Source organism: Aulonocara sp. 'chitande type north' Nkhata Bay, linkage group LG13, assembly GCF_057382095.1.
Source record: "Aulonocara sp. 'chitande type north' Nkhata Bay isolate Kocher_YH1m ecotype deep benthic linkage group LG13, A_spYH_male_GT1.1, whole genome shotgun sequence".
Lineage (NCBI taxonomy): Eukaryota > Metazoa > Chordata > Actinopteri > Cichliformes > Cichlidae > Aulonocara > Aulonocara sp. 'chitande type north' Nkhata Bay.
This window is the reverse complement of record NC_141356.1, coordinates 12338312-12357848: the sequence shown is the minus strand read 5'-3', so window position 1 is coordinate 12357848 and position 19537 is coordinate 12338312. Positions and strand designations below refer to the sequence as shown.

Genomic DNA, 19537 nt, shown 5'->3' with positions numbered 1-19537 from the left:
GGGCAAGTATGATTTAAGAAATGTAAACTTACTCTGTGTTTGGTAAGGGTGTCAGCCATTCAGAGAAAAGTTCTGTAAACTGACGAGACCCTGATCAACCTTCAAGGGTGCGCCTTGAGAGGTTCAGAAGTTTTATTCTTTTCATTGTCGGTTGTTCAGTGTGTTGTTTATACAGTTAAGATGTCCTTTTGTAATAATTACAGTTGGACCAAAATCACCTCACAAAATGCTATAAGAAAGAAATGTTTTGATAAAATTATAAATTGTGGTAAGTGATAGTAAAATAATGAAATATATAAGAAAGTCAAATGTGTAAAATAGTCAAATAATATTGCAAAACCTAGTATGAACCATAACTAAGGTTAAATTACTATGACGTCCGCCCCAAATTTGTCAACAGATGCTGGGATCACCAAAAATGGTGCCAGGAGTTTCATACAGATGTGGTGAGAAGTTTAGAGGCTCTTATAATGAATATGAATATTATATTGTAATTTGGGGCTTTTAATGATTTCTCTAACTTTACAGTATACATTTTAATGCCTTTAAAAGGGAAGAATTGGGTGCAGAAGTTTGAATTTAGTTTTAGATAGTGATGTGCGATACCACTGATTTTCTTTCCGATCCGATACCAATTAATATTCAGGGTGGTATCGACGATACTGATCCAATACCAATACTTATTTTATTTATTGTATCTCAAATTATAGCGTCATAATGATTACAGGACATCAGATTACTTGTTCTTATCACTTAATAATGCAGAGTTCATCACATAGAAATAAAAAAAATGAAGTTGTGCGCTATGTGAACACGTTGCCTGCCTGCAGCACTAAAGGACTCCGTGTCTCGCCTTAGCAGCACCTGTCCCTGTCCTCCTCTTCAGTTCACCTCAACATACACTCGTCATATTCTGTGATATGATTTGCTCTGAGGTGTTTGACAAGGTTAGTGATGTTGCCACAACCATACATGCCAACCCTCTAGATTTTTCCGGGAGAATCCCAAATTTCAGTGCCCCTCCAGAAAATCTCCCGGAGCCACCATTCTCCCAAATTTCTCCCGATTTTCCACCCGGACAACAAAATTGAAAAACCATATCCCAGACTGGTCCAGCCAATTCCAGTTTCCAACAATGTCGGCAGCAACTTAGTTTTAATATTACTCTTATTTCTCTTTTTGGGTCGCAAAAAAACTTTTAACATATTTTCAGGTGAGAATGTAGCTGTGTAAACTTCAAATATCTGAGCCGACCGACGCATCGTCTTCAAATCCCCGCGGTCTTTCGCTACTTGGGTTAAACATGATATATAAGTCACTTTGATAACTTCAAAATGTTATTGTTTGGCGTTTTCAGTTTTATTTGTAAATCAGTTTGGCTGAAATTAAAGTTATTATATTAGATCAAATTAAATTTAACTTTATTAATCCCTCGGGAGGGTTCCTCTGGGTTTTCACAGCTGAATAAACGTCAAACAGAAAACTGATTAAACAGAAGTGTGAGACGGTCGAGAGTTTACGCCAGTGCACTGTTATATTTTAGATAGCAAGGAGCAGATGGCAGCGTTTCACTCCACCGAGGGAGCTCGTGACGTACTACCCAGCTTTCTTTAGACCGCGAAGGCCAGGTCCTCAGGTGGAAGCAGCCTCTGAATTTGGACAACCCCGCTGTTTCCGGACATTTAACGTATTTTATCCGATAAATAAACACTGTAAAATGTATTTATCCCCCCAGCAGCCCTTTTGAATATCTCCCGAGTGTGGCCACAACACCTCACGTTTTTGCCACATGTATCGCAAACCACGTTTCAGCTTTTATGGAGGTAAAATACGTTCGCACATTACTCCAATTACGCTCAGCCATTGTTGTGAGTGCGCACACCAAGGGGCTGCGAGACAGACAGCCGTATTTCGCACATGACTATGAAAGGCGGAAGAGGAAGTAGTTCCTTTGAATGTAGACAATCCGAATGTTATAGTTTCTTTCCACTGTGTTCCTGTTAATTATAAACTACAAATTTACCCTAAATTACTAAAATATCGATATTTTAATGTGAGAATCGATTCTAGAACATAAATGACTGGTATCGGAGGAATCGATATTTCAGGATCGATCCGCACATCACTAGTTTTAGATTTTCTCTTATCCACACAGGGTAAAAAGTATACATACAAGCTCAAGTATACCCATATAGAAAAGAAATAGAAAAAAACTTGCCTAAGATGTGGCCTACTTCATTAAAGTGAATCATATAAGGCTTATATGATTCACTCATGAAGGTGGCCACTTTCTCATTACTTTCATATAGTGTTTTAGTAAGTATCCAAAATATACAAGTTTCATGTATATCATTTTTCAAGGGATCTTATATCTGCTTTCACTCTTGTATGCTTTTCATACAAGTTTCACACAAGACAGATACAAACTTTATAAGATTTATATATATATATATATCGTTTCCATATGGGTATGCATGCACCCCACCTTGAGCTATATTAAGATAACAATGAATTAATATCAGTAGATAGGAATACAAACTTCAGTCTAAGTTAAAAAGAAAAAAACAACAACAACTTTTAATCATACTCAGCTTGAATCTGAATAAAAAGAAGAAAAATAAAAGATATCTATTTCCTGATGCCTACATTAAAATGTAGGGAACACCTAAAATGTCCAACTGTAACTTGATATTGTCAGGTGCAGGTTGTGTGCAGGCAGGAGTGGTGGTAAGGAGGACCCAAAGTGCAGACGCTCAGAGGTAAAAGTGTACTTCAAAACTCAGTTTTATTGCTGGATTGCAAAACGTAGCAAAAATCCAAATAAACTTACATAAGCAGGTAGCCAGACCACACAGCATAAATGAGGGTAGCTCACAACACAGACACAGAGAAACACAGGGCTTAAATACACAGAGGGAGCAATCAGGGAATGGGTAACAGGAGGGAAACACAGCTGGGGCAAATCAGGCCTAACGAGACAAGGGGAAGCGAAACCAGATACATTAACATCAGACATGGACCTTCAAAATAAAACAGGAAACATAACACATACTGAACTAAAGACACAGACTCACACGCAGGCACTGCAACAGAGAGAACAGAGACGTGGGACCAGGACAGACACAGACACTGACTGGACTGGACTGGATATCGCAGACAGGGGAGACAGCAACTAAGGATGCACAGAGACATAAACCATAAAACAGAACTCTAACAAAGAAACCAAAGAATAGAAATGATAAATAATATATAAACTCAAAACCCTGGGTCAACAACCCAGGCATTCTAACAGATATACAATGAAAAATCACCTAACTTGTCTTTGAATTATGTATTTATTTAAGAAAACAAAAAATAATTTGACAATATTATGTGGTGAAATTATTATTAACTAGTCTGGTTTAAGAACAAAATTTACAGTGCGTAATTTAAATTAATAGTTTATGCCATTTAAATGTCATGCAGCTGTGTCAGAGATTATCTTAAACCTCGCCCCCAAGCCATTGAAGGTTCAACTTCAGAGAAAAGTGGATGACATCACAGTGGCTGCAGCCAAACGTGGGCGGGGCTTAAACCCTTATACAGGGACCGTCCAGAATCCCAAGCATTTAGTTTACAAAGAGCACACATGCCAACCACAACTCCAACCACCCAACAATTTATTTCCACTTCTACATTTCAGACTCAAAGAAATATTAATACAAACTTAAACATGACAACTGCACACAGTTACACCTCAGTGGAAACATGGAAGTCCTTAAGTGACCACTTTTTTGGTACAATTGTACCACAGTGGAAATCTCTGCAGTTCAACCCAGAGTACTGCAACACTGAGATGCCTTCCACTTTGATGAAAGACATGTTGAAACTTTGTTCCATGTTAGTGGACGCAATGGACACAACTGTGGAGAAGGGAGATCCAGTGTCCACGCAGACTGATGAGGCCTGTCTTCACTCAGTGGACACAGAGTCCCCTGAGAAAACAGAAGAAACCCGAGCAAAGGACAGCATCCTGAAAGAAAGTTCTGTAGATGACCACGGTGATAAAGAAGAAACAGAAACTCCAGGACTGGAGGATTCTTCCGACTCAAAAAACCTCAAGCTGCATTTGACTGCAGAGGAGAGCAGTCTTGATAAAACATGCACAGGTGACAGTGAAAATAGCGAAATTGTAACACTGCATCGTGCACCTACACCACCCAACATATATCTAAATGTTTTTATTGGTTTTAGTGATTCATCTGAGGAAGAAGCGTCTGTGTCATCCCAGATGTTTCCTCCTCAAACCCAAACCACAGCCACAGTAGAACCGAAGAAAAACTACTCAGCTGATACAAAAGACTTGGACAACATAGAAGCTTGCCCCCTGGAAAAGCCTGTGAAGAAAAAACTACATAGGTCAGTCCGTAAGTCTGATTCAGATTTTGGTTCTTATGACATCACTCTGGCATCTGATTATCTGTCTGAAGAAAAGATGTGTGTTTACAAAGTTATTCAGTTGGTAGTTTCAGAGGCCAAAGCCTCGTCTAAATACAAGGACTTCACACAGCGGCACAATCCCGACTCTATCAGCGATCGCCTGCGTGAAAAACTCTGGCCTCAAATTGACGAGAAAAATTTGGATCTATCTCCAAAAAGGCTGACCAATATCAACAGGGACATTTTCACCAATCTTTGTAAAGCACATAACTGCAAGGAGAAATATTTGATTTTATATCTGAGCGAACGGCTTGATGATATTACTGTCCCAACGTTTACAGAACCCCTGTTGGCTTTACCAAAAAGAGTACTCACTATATCTGAAAACCGAGAAGAGTACATAAAAGTTGTTGAAAGCTTCACTAAAGATTTGGTTCTGCACGCTATAAGCAATGCAAATGAGACAAGGGAATTGCCTCCAAGGGTTGATAAAGCCATTATGAACAGGTTTACCAACAGGATTTGGGCTAAAATTTTGTCCCAAAACCTTAAAATGTCCTTCGAGAACACTGAAGAAGTCAGTGTGAAAGTATTCAATGAACTCCGGGAAAAGTGGAAAAATCCAAACACTGTGCTGGAGTTAATGTTTAATGGCCAAGACAATATTGACAATGTGATTGTCAAAAGTTTCAAAAGAAATGCCCCACTGAAGAGACCTAATTTCTTCTCTAGGGTTTTCTTACGAGCACGTTAAAGTTTACCTGACACCTGCATCAAAAAAGCGGCGTTTTCAAAAACACCTGGGTATACATGTGGACGTAGCCTAAATGCATTACATTTTTTATTACAATTCTTCATTGTAAATGTTAAAACCAAACTACTTTAAAGTAATTGTCTCATGAACCACCTGGTTGATAATAATTTCACCACATTACATTATAACGTTTTTCTGTCCTTTATCCCGTCTTCCTTCTCCCACCCCAACCAGTCGCAGCAGATGGCCGCCCCTCCCTGAGCCTGGTTCTGCCGGAGGTTTCTTCCTGTTAAAAGGGAGTTTTTCCTTCCCACTGTCGCCAAAGTGCTTGCTCATAGGGGGTCATATGATTGTTGGGTTCTGTATTATTGTAGGGTCTACCTTACAATAGAACGCGCCTTGAGGCAACTGTTGTTGTGATTAGGCACTATATAAATAAAATGGAATTGAATTCAAATAAAAATTAATTTAAAAAAAGTTTTAAAAGTGTACTTAGTTTTATTTGCTGTCAATTTGCCTAGAATGGAATATCAGATTAGAACGGCCTCTAAAATATAATATTTAATGTATTAAATAAATCAAATGATTTACAGAAAATAAAATTCAAAAACACTTTCATTTTCACTGTATCTGTATGGCTATAGAGGAGCTGTTATTATTTTGCCTGTTTGTCAGTGCTGGTATGAACCCCGTCCGTGCTGTGTTGATCCCTTTGCAAAGGTTTGAAGCTTCTTTCGATAAACCTGAGAAAGTCAGTTTGGGTCGATGCTCAGTGTATTTTTCCACAATAATCTTGGTGACAAGGATGAGATTTCTTGAGTGATTTTTGTTCTCTTTTTGTTCTCGCAGGTAGACTCAATGAGTCTGAAAGAGCGCTTATGTCCGAGCAAAGTATGGAGTACTGATGGGATTTCCGACTCATTTTAGAGAACTGGCTCTTTCGGCTCGGATCACTAAAAAGAGCCGGCTCTTTCGGCTCCCAACCGGCTCTTCAGGTTGTTTTGTTGCTTTAATTAATTTATTATTAACAATAATATAAAATTATGCACAAAAGGAATTACTAATGTACAAAAAAAGTGTTTTTATTTCTATATGTTTATATATAAATATATGCGGTGGCCCTTAGAGACAAAACGAGTACAAACTCCAAAACACATTTCTAGCATGAACTGAACTTCCAAAACAGAGCTACCTAAGATCACTTAAATTACACAATTGAAAGCATATGTGTATTGTTTGTGTATTTACACACAAGCGCTCATATATATTCAAATAATTTAAAAAAAATGTTCATTTACTTGTTACTACCACACACCAAATCCGGTCGTTGGTACTTGCTGGCTTGTGTAGCCACTAGGTAACAAAAGCTCAACACTGCGCGTAGCATTCTGGAGCACTTCTGTTGTCTTTTGTACGTGTTTTGAGTTTTTATGTGCTTCTGAGTTTTTAGTGTTTTGGAGTTTGTACGTGCTTCGGAGTTTGTACGTCCTATGGAGTTTTTACGTGTTTTGGAGTTTATACGTGCTTCAGGGTTTGTACATGCTTCAGAGTTAATACATGTTTTGAAGTTTGGACGTGCTTTGTCTCTAGGGGCCACCGTAAATATACTTTTATTTATTCACTCCACCTAAAATGTAATAAATAAATCATATAATACAAAAACCAACTATTCACATTTCAACTTTTAACTACTTAAATTTTCAGCTTTTTCCTTTTACAAATTTAAAGTGAAACAACACAAAACACTGCAAACCACAACCCAATTAAATATAAATTAAAATAAGAAAACAAAAAAAAAGATGTGTGGTGGGGCGTGGCCTGCGGTGCCGTGCAGAGGAGGCGGACGCACCTGCACGGCATCCGCAATCACGCCCCACCGAATTAAATATTGTACTGGGTCCTGTGGTTGGGTTGTTGGTGTTATGTTGAGCTGGAAGCGAGAGAGCTGCAGCTCTGAGTGCGAATGTACAGCAACCGTGTAGGGATTAATAAAAGCATCAAAATGCCACTGGGTCTGCCGTGGTCGTTTACAGGATGCATATTCTCTGTCATATGGGCCTGCATGAATAAACAATAAACTTTCTGAATCTTTTATCATCTGCAACTGAAAATAGTTGTGGATGATTACTATACCTTTCTATTGTGATGTTGTTGTCCCTGCCTCTTTCTCTGTCTCTCCCTCCTGCTCTGTTCCTGTGCTACTGCGAGTGTAACTACCACCCCTCCCCCCTCTTCCCAGCACAAAGCACAAGGCTCGCGTGCTGAGTGAAGCGGGAAAAAAGTGCGAGAGAGAGAGGGTGAGAGAAAAACCACGGCTCCTTGGCTCATGTCGTTCACGTCAAAGATCCGGCTCTAGGAGCCATTTCGTTTGTGACCAACACATCACTAGAATTCTCTCACTACTGCTCTATTCCGGTGTGGTTGGAGTATATGGATGTATTGTGGATGGATTATCTCCGTAATTCTTCTGAACAAAAGTTAGCATTCATCCTCCAGCATCACTGTGTTTATATTATGCTAACATAGCTGTGCCGCTAGTGATCACGTAGCAAATCATTATATACCAGCTAGTCCAACTTCTGTAACCCTACAAATGTCACTGCTGATTAGTTTTCTGTCTTCAATCATTTTGGAAGTGATAAAAGAGATGTATTATTTTATTTTTCTTATTAGAAATCTCTCATTCAGAACATGCTGTATCATGTTTAGGTGGAAACTAGCGAGCTAACTTCCTGCTAACTTCTAACTCAATTAAATTGAATAAATTCTGTTTTCAAATTTTATTTGTCACGTACACAGTCATACACAGTACGATATGCAGTGAAATGCTTAGACAACTGCTTGTGACCTAAAGAAAAAAAAAGGACAAGGCTATGAATAAGATAGGAAATAAATATGAAAAAATGAAAAAGGGTAAATTTAACTAGGAAGGAATAAAATATAAAATAATTAAGGTTAAAAATGAAATAACTGTACAACACAAATTAGAATAAAGGGTAAATTTAACTGGGAAAGAATAAGATAAAATATATAAATTAAAGTTGAAAATAAAATAACTGTACAACAAAATACACAATACACAGTATAGAACTATATAACTATATAAGAATGTATGAATGTTTTTATGGATGCCTGGATGTTAAACTTAATTGTTACACCGTAAAGCAGCAATGCTGATCATTACAGATGAAATAAATTAGACAGTTTTTAACTCTCAGTGATGCCGCAGCGTTTGTATGACTTTGGGACCTTAAAGGACGGCGTTTTGGACCCAGATTACTCTGGGAAGCTCGTGACTACGGTAGCGGTAATGCTCAGCTTTGTAGCTTACCAAAGTCGTACTAAAACAGTTTTGGGCAGTTTTTTTTGAAACATAAAATCACATAAAATAGGTTTGTAGTCAGTGAGAATTCAACCAGAATTCATGCATTTTTGTTTGAGAAAATTAAAGGATTTTAAGTGCTCTTTGTAGTGCGGAAAATACAGTAATCTGATTTTTTTTCTTAATTTAGTAAACCCCAAAACTTCTAACAGATAATTGTGCTTAGTTGAATAAATATTAAAAAACAGATAATGTAAGTATTTCTAGACAGGCTGGAGTCTTTCAGTATTCACAAACAGCATGCTGGTTCAGACGCTTCTCCTGGTGGATAGCGCTTTCTCTCTTCTCCTTGAATAAAAACGATTTTTCATGTTAGTTTTATTTCAAAATTCATGGTTAAAAAAAATCCTGTACATACGAACAGCAGATAATAAAGAAAAGCGAATGGTTCAGTCTAACACGTATTCTGCAGTATGACATTGAGCTTAAGTAAAACTGTACAGTTATAAAACTTGACTTATATCTGAGCCAAAATGATTTTCCAAGAAACAAATAAAACAGTGATGTAAACGTCACCTGACAGTCTGGTGTTTGCTAAAGCTGGTGACTGGATATCAGCCACTGATAAAGTGCTGTGTAATTTTCTGTGTCCATCTCGCCTCCTTTTAAAGTCTGTCATTTTTAACCCAGAACAGTCACTCTGAGGGAAACAGCAGGTCTGCACTCAGGAAACAAACTGCATTTACTTATTTTGTGCACAATTTTGTGTCGACATTACATTATATTGAACAGCAGCTGCAATAAACAGGAGACTAACACCAGGACACGTGGACGTGCTTCCTGACTCATCAGCAGGTGTTAAACAGCTGACAGGTGAGATGGATGTGTACAGGTAAACTGAGGGTCCATAGAGCTGATCCAGTGGTGTCGTGAGGAAAATGTTGGCTTGTTATTTATGTTACAGAAACAAAGAGACACAAGACCAGGCAGAATTTTTAAGTAATTTAAGTCATATAATTTTTGTCTGAAGATGAAAGTTTATAGTTTATATACAAAAGATATACAATATATATGATATACACACACACACACACACACACACATATATATATAGAGAGAGAGCAAGAGAGAGAACATATAAACATTCTTTCTCTCATCCGCTCTCTCTCGCACTTTTTTCCCGCTTCACTCAGCATGCAAGCCTTGTGCTTTACACTGGGAAGAGGGGGGAGGGGCGGTAGTTACACTCGCAGTAGCACAGGAACAGAGCAGGAGGGAGAGACAGAGAAAGAGCCAGGGACAACAACGTCACATTAGAAAGGTATATAATCATCCACAACTATTTTCAGTTGCAGATGATAAAGGATTCAGAAAGTTTATTCATGCAGGTCCATATGACAGAGAATATGCATGTTCTTTTTGTTTTCATATTATAATTTATATTTAATTGTGTTGTGGTTTGCAGTGTTTTGTGTTGTTTCACTTTAAATTTGTAAAAGGAAAAAGCAGAAAATTTAAATAGTTAAAAGTTGAAATGTGAATAGTTGATTTTTGTATTATATGATTTATTTATTACATTTTATGTGGAGTGAATAAATAAAAGTATATTTACGGTGGCCCCTAGAGACAAAGCATGTACAAGCTTCAAATCACGTACGAACTCTGAAGCACGTACAAACTCCAAAACACGTAAAAACTCCGAAGCACATAAAAACTCAAAACACGTACAAAAGACAACAGAAGTGCTCCAGGATGCTAGTGGCAGTGTTGAGCTTTTGTTACCTAGTGGCTACACAAGCTAGCAAGTACCAACGGCCAGATTTGGTGTGTGGTAATAACAGGTAAATGAACTTTCTTTTTTTTTTTTTTTTTTAATTTTTAATTATTTGACTATATATGAATATAGTGCTTGTGTATAAATACTTAAACAATACACATATGCTTTCATGCTTTCAATTGTGTAATTTACGTGATCTAGGTAGCTCTGTTTTGGAAGTTCAGTTCATGCTAGAAATGTGTTTTGGAGTTTGTATGTGCTTCTTGGAGTTTGTACGCGTTTTGTCTCTAGGGGCCACCGCATATATTTATATATAAACATATATAAATAAAACCACTTTTTTTTGTACATTAGTAATTCCTTTTGTGCATAATTTTATATTATTGTTAATAATAAATCAATTAAAGCAACAAAACAACCGTTAAAGCTGGTTCGGAGCCGAAAGAGCCGGCTCTTTTTAGTGATCCGAACCGAAAGAGCCGGTTTTCTAAAAAGAGCCGGAAATCCCATCACACAATGAAAAGACAACATATGAAAATAAAAAAGAAAGAAAACAGGCAAAAAGTTAGAAGAAACAGTCTACTACATGTCTACTTTTTAATGCACAGGTACGATACAAAGTCTGCATTTTGCTAATTATTCTAAATATTCCTAACTATTTAAACATTTTTCAGTATCCTGCACTGTTTTTTGCCCTTCCACAATCATTTGAATTAAAAATTAAAAGAGCAGGAGTGTTAAAATTAATAATAAAAGGAATTTGTTGGCTTTTTCAAAAGGTACAAATAAAATATTGTTGATAGACCTGCCCCCTTTATTAGCTACAAAATAAAACATTAAGCCTTGATCTGTTCTGTTATTCTTCTTTTCAAAAGAAAAACATTTCTAGCCTTCCAGTGTTCTAAAAAAATTAAAAACAAACGCAAATATAAGATTATTAGAATTTTTAAAATATAAATGCTTAACATTGGAAAATACTATAACTGTTAACTATGGTACAGAACTTAACAAAATGTCATTAAAAATTATAAATACTGATAACAAAAAAAGTCATTCTTTTTAATTTATTGTCATGATTCTGGGTCCTTTTAACCCAGCGTTTTGTGTTTTCTCTTATTGCGATTTTGGTTCTGTTCTTCCTCTGTTTGGTGTTTACTCTGTTCTGCCCGTGTGCCCTGTATCTAGTCTGCGTTTCTTAGTTTGTGTCCTTTCATGTGTAAGTTCCTGTTTTATTGTGAAGGTCTGCGTCTTATGTGAGTGTTTTCAGTTTGACTCCCTAGTCTCGTCACGTTAATCACTCCCAGCTGTGTTCCTCACCTGTGTGTAATCTCCCTGTGTTCTCTGAGTGTATTTAAGTTGCGTCTTCTGTCATAGTAGTTGCTGGTTCGTCTGTGTTGTTTCCCCTCGGTCTCCCTGCATCTCTTCATGTGTATTTCCCCGGACCTCCCTGCATCTTCGTTTCTGGTTTGTTTTGTTAGTTTTACCCAGTTTAGGTTCCAGTTTCATGTTCCCAGTGCCTTTGTTGTTTGTATTTCCTTCGTTAATAAATACTCACCTGCACCAGAGCTGCCGCGTCCTTGTCCTAAATAATTCCACACGGCTTACCCCGGCAAACCGTGACATTTATAAAATACAATCGGTCACATTTTTGAACAAAGGAACTGTACATTTTATTCAAATTATTCACACTGACTTTTTTGAATCTGCACAATTTGCTTCCCCTTTATTTTAACATTAACTTTGACTATTGCCTCCTCTAGTTCCTTATCAAAGGGACTCCACAGCTCACTGTCAATGTACAGGCTTTGTCCATTCTCCAGCAAAACCTCCAGCTGGCTTGGCATTTCTGTTGTGGCCACAACAATGATGATATATTATATTATGTCAAATCTGAAAACCTATTTCTAAACGTTTGTTTAGCTTCTTCATACCTCAATCCTTGTAAATGCTGTGCTGTGCAGCTGTAAGCCATACGAGGACTGGCTCCACTTCATGTGGGAGAGGCTGATGTGGTCTCCCACGTTCAAATTGTAAACGGCTGCCTCCCTCCAGAGGCAGACTGTCATGGTATAACCATCCTGAAATCACAAACATGACAGCATTAAAGATTTATTAATTAAATAATAACAAGTCCAGTAAATAAGAAAAAAAAAGCCCACTGCCTCGTACATTCTGTACCAGCAATGTGAAATTTGTCACATTAGTTTTACTATTTTCAATATAAAACTTACCTCCTTTAGCTGGAGATTTTTAAGGGGAACATGTTGTTTCCCTGACTTACTTTCTTTACAGCAGAAAACTGAAAAGTAAATTTTAAATGTAATGTCAGTAATAGTCAGTGTAGTGATCTGTGATAGGTTTTCATTTTTTCAGCCATCTGTTTATATTATGTTATTGTTAAGTATTCTGCACATGGCATTTATCTTCTCAGAAGCTGTTTTATCTGTATCGGTTATTATGATGCTTTTCATATACTGTGATTATGAAACTGCTTCTGTAAACAGTACATTTTGTCACTGCATCACCTGACAGCCTCACAGGTACAGCAGCATTTAATCTTTACAAACTTTCTTCTCGTCCTGATGCTGTCACATCATTTCCTTTAAATATTCAGCTGCTGATAAACTGTTGCAGAAAAATGTTGCTGATGTCAGCTATTGATTCTCGACCTGTCCGTCACCGGCCCTTCACATGTCTCACCTGTTCTCCACTTGCACTTGACCTGTCCTTCACCTGCCACACCTGGAGAGACAGGTGAGGGACACCTGTCTCTCCATTTAAGGAGGGAGGATTTAAGGTGAAATAATGGTGTCTGACTTACTGATCTTTCTGGTGGGGGCTTCTTCTCTCAGTTTCCTCCCTTCCTCCAACCTCTTCCTCCTCTTCTCCTGCTCCCTGTGACCTTCGTTCTCCTGATCGAAGAATAAAAGGAACACACAGTTCAAACTTCAGCAGGCTAACCGGCCCCCCAGAGAGGGCGGAGCTTAACATTTACAGGGAAACAGGACTAATGTGTGGCAGCTACCACACTTTGTCACGGTTCAAGTCAGAGCCGATTGGCTGGCTGAGACATAATTTAAATGACACATGCAAACGTGCGGCAGGGTATGAGTCCTGCAGACTGAGCCGCACTGCGATTGGCGCTGACCTTGAGGGTTCGAAGGAAGAGGTCTCTGAATGCCTTGATCGTGCTGAAGAGCTCTTCGAGGGAGAAGCTGTCAATGAGATGTCCTCACTAAGATAATAAAACGAGTGTGTGTGTGCACACGTGTGGTATCCCATGATTCCATGCTGTAAGTTCAGAGCCTGTGAGAACAGGCTGGGCGGGGACGATAAGATCTGCAGCGTCTGAGGTTCAGCTGTTTGTTATGGTGTATCTGCAGTTACGCCCTGATGGTACACAGACCACGTCGTCGTTGCTCTCACCTGGCAGCGAGGAGCTGTGGTGGAGCTTTGTGAGCTCTCTGCTGACTTAGGTAATCAGCCAGTGGCTTTCAGTTTGAGCTGTTCTGCTTGTCATGTTAGCCTTGAAACTAAGTGAAACTGACTCGCACTTCCTTTTGCTAACGTCCTGCCGATAAAGCTTTTCAAACCGACCCAAATGGCCTGCTCATGTCTCCCCATCCAGCTCATGCGACATCTGTTGGTTCGTCCATCAAGCAGGTAAACATGCCCCTCTAAACAAATGAAATCAGCCAAGAGAGCCTCTGAAAGTGACCTGGACCTACAGCAACATTTAACTGTTTATATGACTGAGCGCCAACTGTCCTGACTGCCATCGTGAGGCAGAGTTCAGATTACTTAAACTGATCTCATGAAATCACAAATCACCTCAGAGGAGACCGAGAAGGAAGGGAAAAAAGGAAGGACAGGAAGGAAATAAGGAGAGAGGAGGAAGTGGACGAGGACATGAGCATACCTTGTAGTTGTCGAGTGCATCGAAGACGAGGTGGTGTCCCCGAGGGTCGAAGACGGCAAGAGCAGCCAGCAGCTGGAACAGCTGCATCTTCACCATGACATTGGACGTGTCGAGAGCTGAGGGCATATAGGAGGAGGTGGAGTTACCGCTTTCATAAGTAATGACTCTGAGTCGTCATCTTCACCTCACAGGTACACCGGCTACCTGCTTAGCTTAGGCTGGAACAGCCACCTGAGTCTACCTGTTGCTCAGGGTAGCGTGTAAATATGATTTTAAGGTGGTTTTAAGGCAGATCTGCTTCATTCTAACTTTCTGGTCCTCCACCCACCTTGAGCCAGCATCCTGATGTAGCCCTCGTTGTCCAGGATGAAATGCAGCCCTGCGGACGAGTTCATGATGGTCCGGACACAGCTGACGCAGGTGAGCTGCAGCAGAGCATCGGCGATGTGGGCGCAGCCGCGGCCCGACAGAGCCTCCAGCGCCTCCAGCAGGAGGTCCAAACCCTGTAGTTCAAGGAACTGCACCATCCATGACTGATTACTCACCTCCAGCCGCCGCTGCAGACCCGAGTAGTTCACCACTGTGGGAACCTGGAGGGGCAGAGTGACCATCGGTCAGAGCTGTGAGACGCCCTCTCCTTCCCCTGCAGGACTCCTGAGGTTCTGCTTCTTTCCTACCTGCAGCAGTCGGATGCAGAGCTCGGGGTCAGCGTTCTCCAGATTGGCCTCCACCTTGCCGTCAGTGACTGTGGCGGGGCCTCTGGTCAACTGGTCCTTTACCGCCCCCCATTTGGTACTGGTTGCCATGATGACAGGCTAAAGGTTTTACCGATGTTTGAGCTGACGAGGGTTAAAACAGATACAGGTAATCAATCACAAACAATCAATGACATCATCATCTTTTTAACGTCCATGACAAGCAGACCTGACACAAGCGATGACATCACGTCCGTGTCAGCCTGCCTCGGGCTCACAGTTTCACATTCATTAACACATCTCTGAGTCACAAACTGAGCTCCTCCAGTGGACGCCTTTATCTGCTCAGGAGGTCAGAGTCCTTTACTGTGATTGGACTCCATTTGGCTTTAGTTGTGTCATAAATTATTATTTGAATTATGTTCCTGACTGACAGCTCGAGTACACTTCTGATGTGGACCAGTTTTAACTTGGTTTTATTCAGCTCCGAATCAAAGCTCCAAATCACAACAACAGTCACCTTGAGATGCTGTACTGTCTTTGTACTCTCAACAACCATATGAGTAAGAAGTTTTGTGACAGTGGCAAGGAAAACCTCAATTTTAACAGGAAGAAACCTCCAGCAGAGCCAGGCTCAGACCAGTTTGGGAGAGGGAAGGAAGACAGGACAAAGGCACTCTGTGGAATGCATGAATAACAAGAAACAGAGAAAAAGAAGAAGAATGCAGTGAATCAGGCTGAAGGATCAGCTGATTAACAGACTGATAATAAAGCACATGATTGGCTCCAGTAACAGAAAAATAAACACGAAGCGCTCACAGCTATCGTGGCTGTGATTTGGAAAGTGAATGAATCAGACTGAAGGCTACGTGAATCCTGCACTCAGTGTGTTGCAGAGTCTTCATCAGTGAAGAAGAGTGACTGCACGTCACAGCGTGGTGGGTGAAATATGTCAGCTATGTGGTATTTCTGGTATTCAGTGCGTGTGCATGTCCTGACAGCTGAGCACGCTCGCCACATTAACGCGCCGCTGTGAGAAAACCTGAACTTTAAACTTGAAAGGTGGAGTAGGTCAGTCACATGGTCAAAGGGTGTTTCCAGAGGCCTGGATTCAAATCTCCCCCGGGGCATTTGAATCCCCCCCCCCATCCAGCCAGCCTTCCTGCGTCAGTAAAGCTTCAGAATATTAAACACAACCATGAAACTTTCAGACTCACTGCAACATGGTCCTAATAAAGTGAGCACTGACTGTGTAAACCAGCAGAAACACAGGCAGGAAATTCACCTGTAAAGGTGTGTGTGGGTGTGTGTGTGAGTGAAGACAGACTGACTGGGGGGAGAAATTCCTTCTCAGCAGATGAGCTCAGGATAAAGACTCTTCCTCTTTTTGGACAGATGCTTCATCGCTTGGTTAAACTGTGGCCTCCTCCTCACGCCCGGCAGCAGAACTTTAACCACGGAAACAAATGCTCCTCATCAGCAGCAGCAGGTTTCAGTCTTCAGAGAAGGACCAGCAAACAAACTCAGCACTAGTTGTTCCAGTATCGGGAAAAACTGAGGGATGATCCTTTAAACCTGAAGCTCAGGTGTTTGTCATCATTTAACAACTTAAACAGACCTTTCACTGTACACATGCGCATATCTGTCAGTGGTACACCCTCACAGAAGAACAAATGCATTGATCTCAGTGCTGATGGATCAATACAGTGATTGGATAAGAGCAGACCCGCATGCTCCGATTCAAAGGTTCAAAAGTTTAAACACAGTTGTGGCTAAAAACCGCTGACAGGTCGAGCTGTGCCTGCCAAACCGGACTCCCTTCAAAATTAATCGAATTTAGTGTCTGAGCTTCAGTTCACTCGGTGCTGTGGTGGGTTCGGCTCAGCAACACCGGCCGGAGGACGGAGCAGCTTCAGCCGCTCCGCTGCTCCCACAGGTACAGGTGTATTTCACCGGGAACAGAAGAAGCTCATCACACAAACTTACCTGGAATCTGTCACTTGTGTCAAGCCGGCCTCCAATTCGAGACTTGCAGTCAAGCCAGCCTCCAGTTTGTTTTACGTTCCCTGTGTATTCAAAGTATTACGGAATGGATGTGGAAACCGGATTTCAAAATAAAAGCCAACTTCGAGTGAATTAACAGGTATGTTAAGAACATAATAACATATAATTTAGGCTTTTTTTTTCCTTTTTCTTTTTTTTCAAACTCTAATGTTAGATCTATATGATAGTGATGGCCCGCTTGAAGCTGACGCTCCGGAGCGTGTGTCGAAAAAAACAACACACTGGTTCAGAAGCACTGTGTCGAGGCTTGCTTCGTTTGGCAAAAGTCACGTGACCAGTGACGTCCGAAGCTTCATTACGCACGTAACTGCTTCGGTACCTGATTCAAACGGATATAAGGAAGTGAATCATCCACGGGATTCGTGGAGTGTGTTGATGGTGACATAGAGCGAAGAGGTGATCATTCCACTGACAGATATGGAGCCAGCGAGGAAGAGAGGACGTTCTGGCGTGTGGGAATATTTTGAGTTGATTTTGCTCAATTCATTTTATCTGCCGAAGTGAAAAACCTGAAATGTCCAAAATCATGTTTTCATAATGTAAATCTCATTACAGCATATGACTTTAGGAACACTTCCATGTGAATTAAAGCTGATGAAGACTACAACAATGTATTTGACACTATACGTACATTACATTGCTACACAGTTTAGAAAATCATTTTGTTTATTGTTTTTAGGTGATAGTCTGCAGGACCCAGGAATACCTGCATATCTACCAGCTTGCAGTGCAGTTCCTGCACTCCACAGCCTCTTCTGTTCCATGCAAGTGGATTTTCTCCAAGGCAGGAGAAACTATTTCTAAGAAAAGAAACAGACTCAGCCAGCGCACAGTAACACTAATCCTCTTTTTAAATGTAAATTACAAAAGGGCTACCTGACATAGATCATGTTTTTACTTTGCAAGTTCTTGATTAGGGGTGGGTTTTGATTATTGCCTTTCTGATTACAATCCATGCTAAATTGGATAAATTTATATTGATTCATTACAATCCTGTGTCGATTTGTAAATTAACGTTATTATGCCTGAAACCTGTCCAGCTGTCCAGTGATTAAATGACAAGTAGATGGGGGCAGGACTCCACAGCAGGGGCATACTCCATAATGTGCTGTGCAGTCTCATATGTATATTGTATATGTTGCTCACTTATTGTATTTACCAACATAAAGGAGTTATGAGCAAAGAAAGGCCACACCATAGTGCATGTTTAAATAGGGAAAGTTTATTGATCAAAATGTATTACGCAAATACGCATTACATTTTTTTCAGCCCCCCAATCGAGAAAACAAAACCAATTACATGTTCAAAGCAACGGAACGGTGGCCCAATATCAGAGAGAACTCCACTCTTGAGTGAGCAGTGATGATTGAGTGTGCGTGTTAGTCCCCATAGGGAAATAGTTCCTCTGCATTTAACCCATTCACCCAGTGAATTTTTTATTGAGCAGTCCGTTTTATTTTGCAGATTCAAGCTGCTCTTCAAAATATTCGCCACCAGATGTCACCGGAGAGGACTGTGTTGAAAAGCTTCGAGTAATGAACCATTTTTCAATACAAGCTTCAGTGCTTCGGAAAGCTTCATTTGGCCATCACTACTATATGACACAGCCTTGTACCCTAATTGTGCCCTGTCACTATCAAGGCCATCTTATTTTGCCTTCCAAAATAAAAGCCTTTTCAAATTGTCCATATACGACCTACTCTTTTAACGATTTCAAAATGCTCTTAAATGAAAAATTCATGTTTCAACAGGATAATTCCACTTTAGATCAACAGTATACAGCCCCACAGTGATACCATATCAATATCAAGTCATTCTGATTTTGACTTCCAAAGTAAAAGCCTTTGACAATGTCAAAGTAAAAGCAGGAGTGACTAAAACAAGCTCTCTTCAATTATTTTGGGATGTTATTTACTTATCAATTGTGAAAAAATTGCTCTGAATAAACAGAGAAGCAAAAACGCTCATGAACTGGCGTGGAGAAAGACGTGTCTGTGTGAACAGGGAAAAAGCTGAACGTGGCGCGGCGCTTCCACGTGCAGTGTCTACCGTCACTCACGAGTAAAAAGACTGCAACATTAACATTAGCATTGGAGGCTAAATAGAATTTTCGACACATCTCCTCCTCTATTAAAGCTCGTTTTCAGCAACCGAACACCAAGAAACATCAAGAAAACCTCACTGCGCCGATAGAATACCGTGAATTTTATATAAGTTTGAATAACTTACCGTTTGTGTAAAATACTCCAATGAGTACGGCAGGCATCCACCACGGTGTAACCAGCAGAAGCACATGGAAAATCGGCCCGGCAGAGCAAACTATTAATTGATCCACGGGTTTACCTGGGCAGAAGCCCAGGGGCCTGCCAAGTTAAATAACTCTCTTCAGAGTTCATTTGCTTGGACTTGAATAACACTGTTTAATAACTCCAACACTGAACACTATTTGAATCAGAATGTGTTAAAATGACACTTTGAGAGTGGAAATCAACTCTAACATCTTTAACCCTGAAATTTTAACACTCCAGTTTTTGCTGTGTATATTGTTTGATAGTTGGAGTCAGGCGAGTGTTGTTGTAGACTTTAA

At 40.1% G+C, this 19537-nt stretch overlaps 2 protein-coding genes across 3 annotated transcripts; one reads left to right on the top strand and one right to left on the bottom strand.

Moving 5' to 3' along the window:
* Positions 1-4052: 4052 nt before the first annotated feature.
* Positions 4053-5173, top strand: LOC147315759 (uncharacterized). The gene is made up of 2 exons (XM_086258029.1): positions 4053-4148; positions 4234-5173. Exons 1-2 carry the CDS (start codon positions 4141-4143, stop codon positions 5171-5173), a joined length of 948 nt encoding a protein of 315 aa, XP_086114155.1. The 5' UTR covers positions 4053-4140.
* A 4261-nt stretch (positions 5174-9434) lies between these two features.
* LOC147315758 (inverted formin-2-like) lies at positions 9435-19244 on the bottom strand. 2 transcript variants are annotated; one of them, XM_086258745.1, is made up of 8 exons: positions 19180-19244; positions 14869-15030; positions 14520-14781; positions 14192-14307; positions 13094-13184; positions 12504-12571; positions 12204-12350; positions 9435-12118 (listed from the first exon to the last, which is right to left on the bottom strand). In XM_086258745.1, the coding sequence occupies exons 2-8, from the start codon at positions 14995-14997 to the stop codon at positions 12029-12031; spliced, it is 903 nt and encodes a 300-aa protein (XP_086114871.1). In that variant the 5' UTR covers positions 14998-15030; positions 19180-19244; the 3' UTR covers positions 9435-12028. The 2 variants fall into 2 exon arrangements, with proteins under 2 accessions (XP_086114871.1, XP_086114873.1); XM_086258747.1 differs by lacking the exon at positions 19180-19244 and adding an exon at positions 16873-16945.
* Positions 19245-19537: the final 293 nt, after the last annotated feature.

Bases quoted from the DNA above. Each gene is read 5' to 3' on its own strand.
- LOC147315758 (XM_086258745.1), bottom strand. From the start codon at position 14,997: ATGGCAACCAGTACCAAATGGGGGGCGGTAAAGGACCAGTTGACCAGA. The intron at 14,782-14,868 runs GTAGGAAAGAAG...CTGCCCCTCCAG, and splicing joins TCTGCATCCGACTGCTGCAG to GTTCCCACAGTGGTGAACTA. The intron at 14,308-14,519 runs GTGGGTGGAGGA...ATATGCCCTCAG, and splicing joins CATCAGGATGCTGGCTCAAG to CTCTCGACACGTCCAATGTC.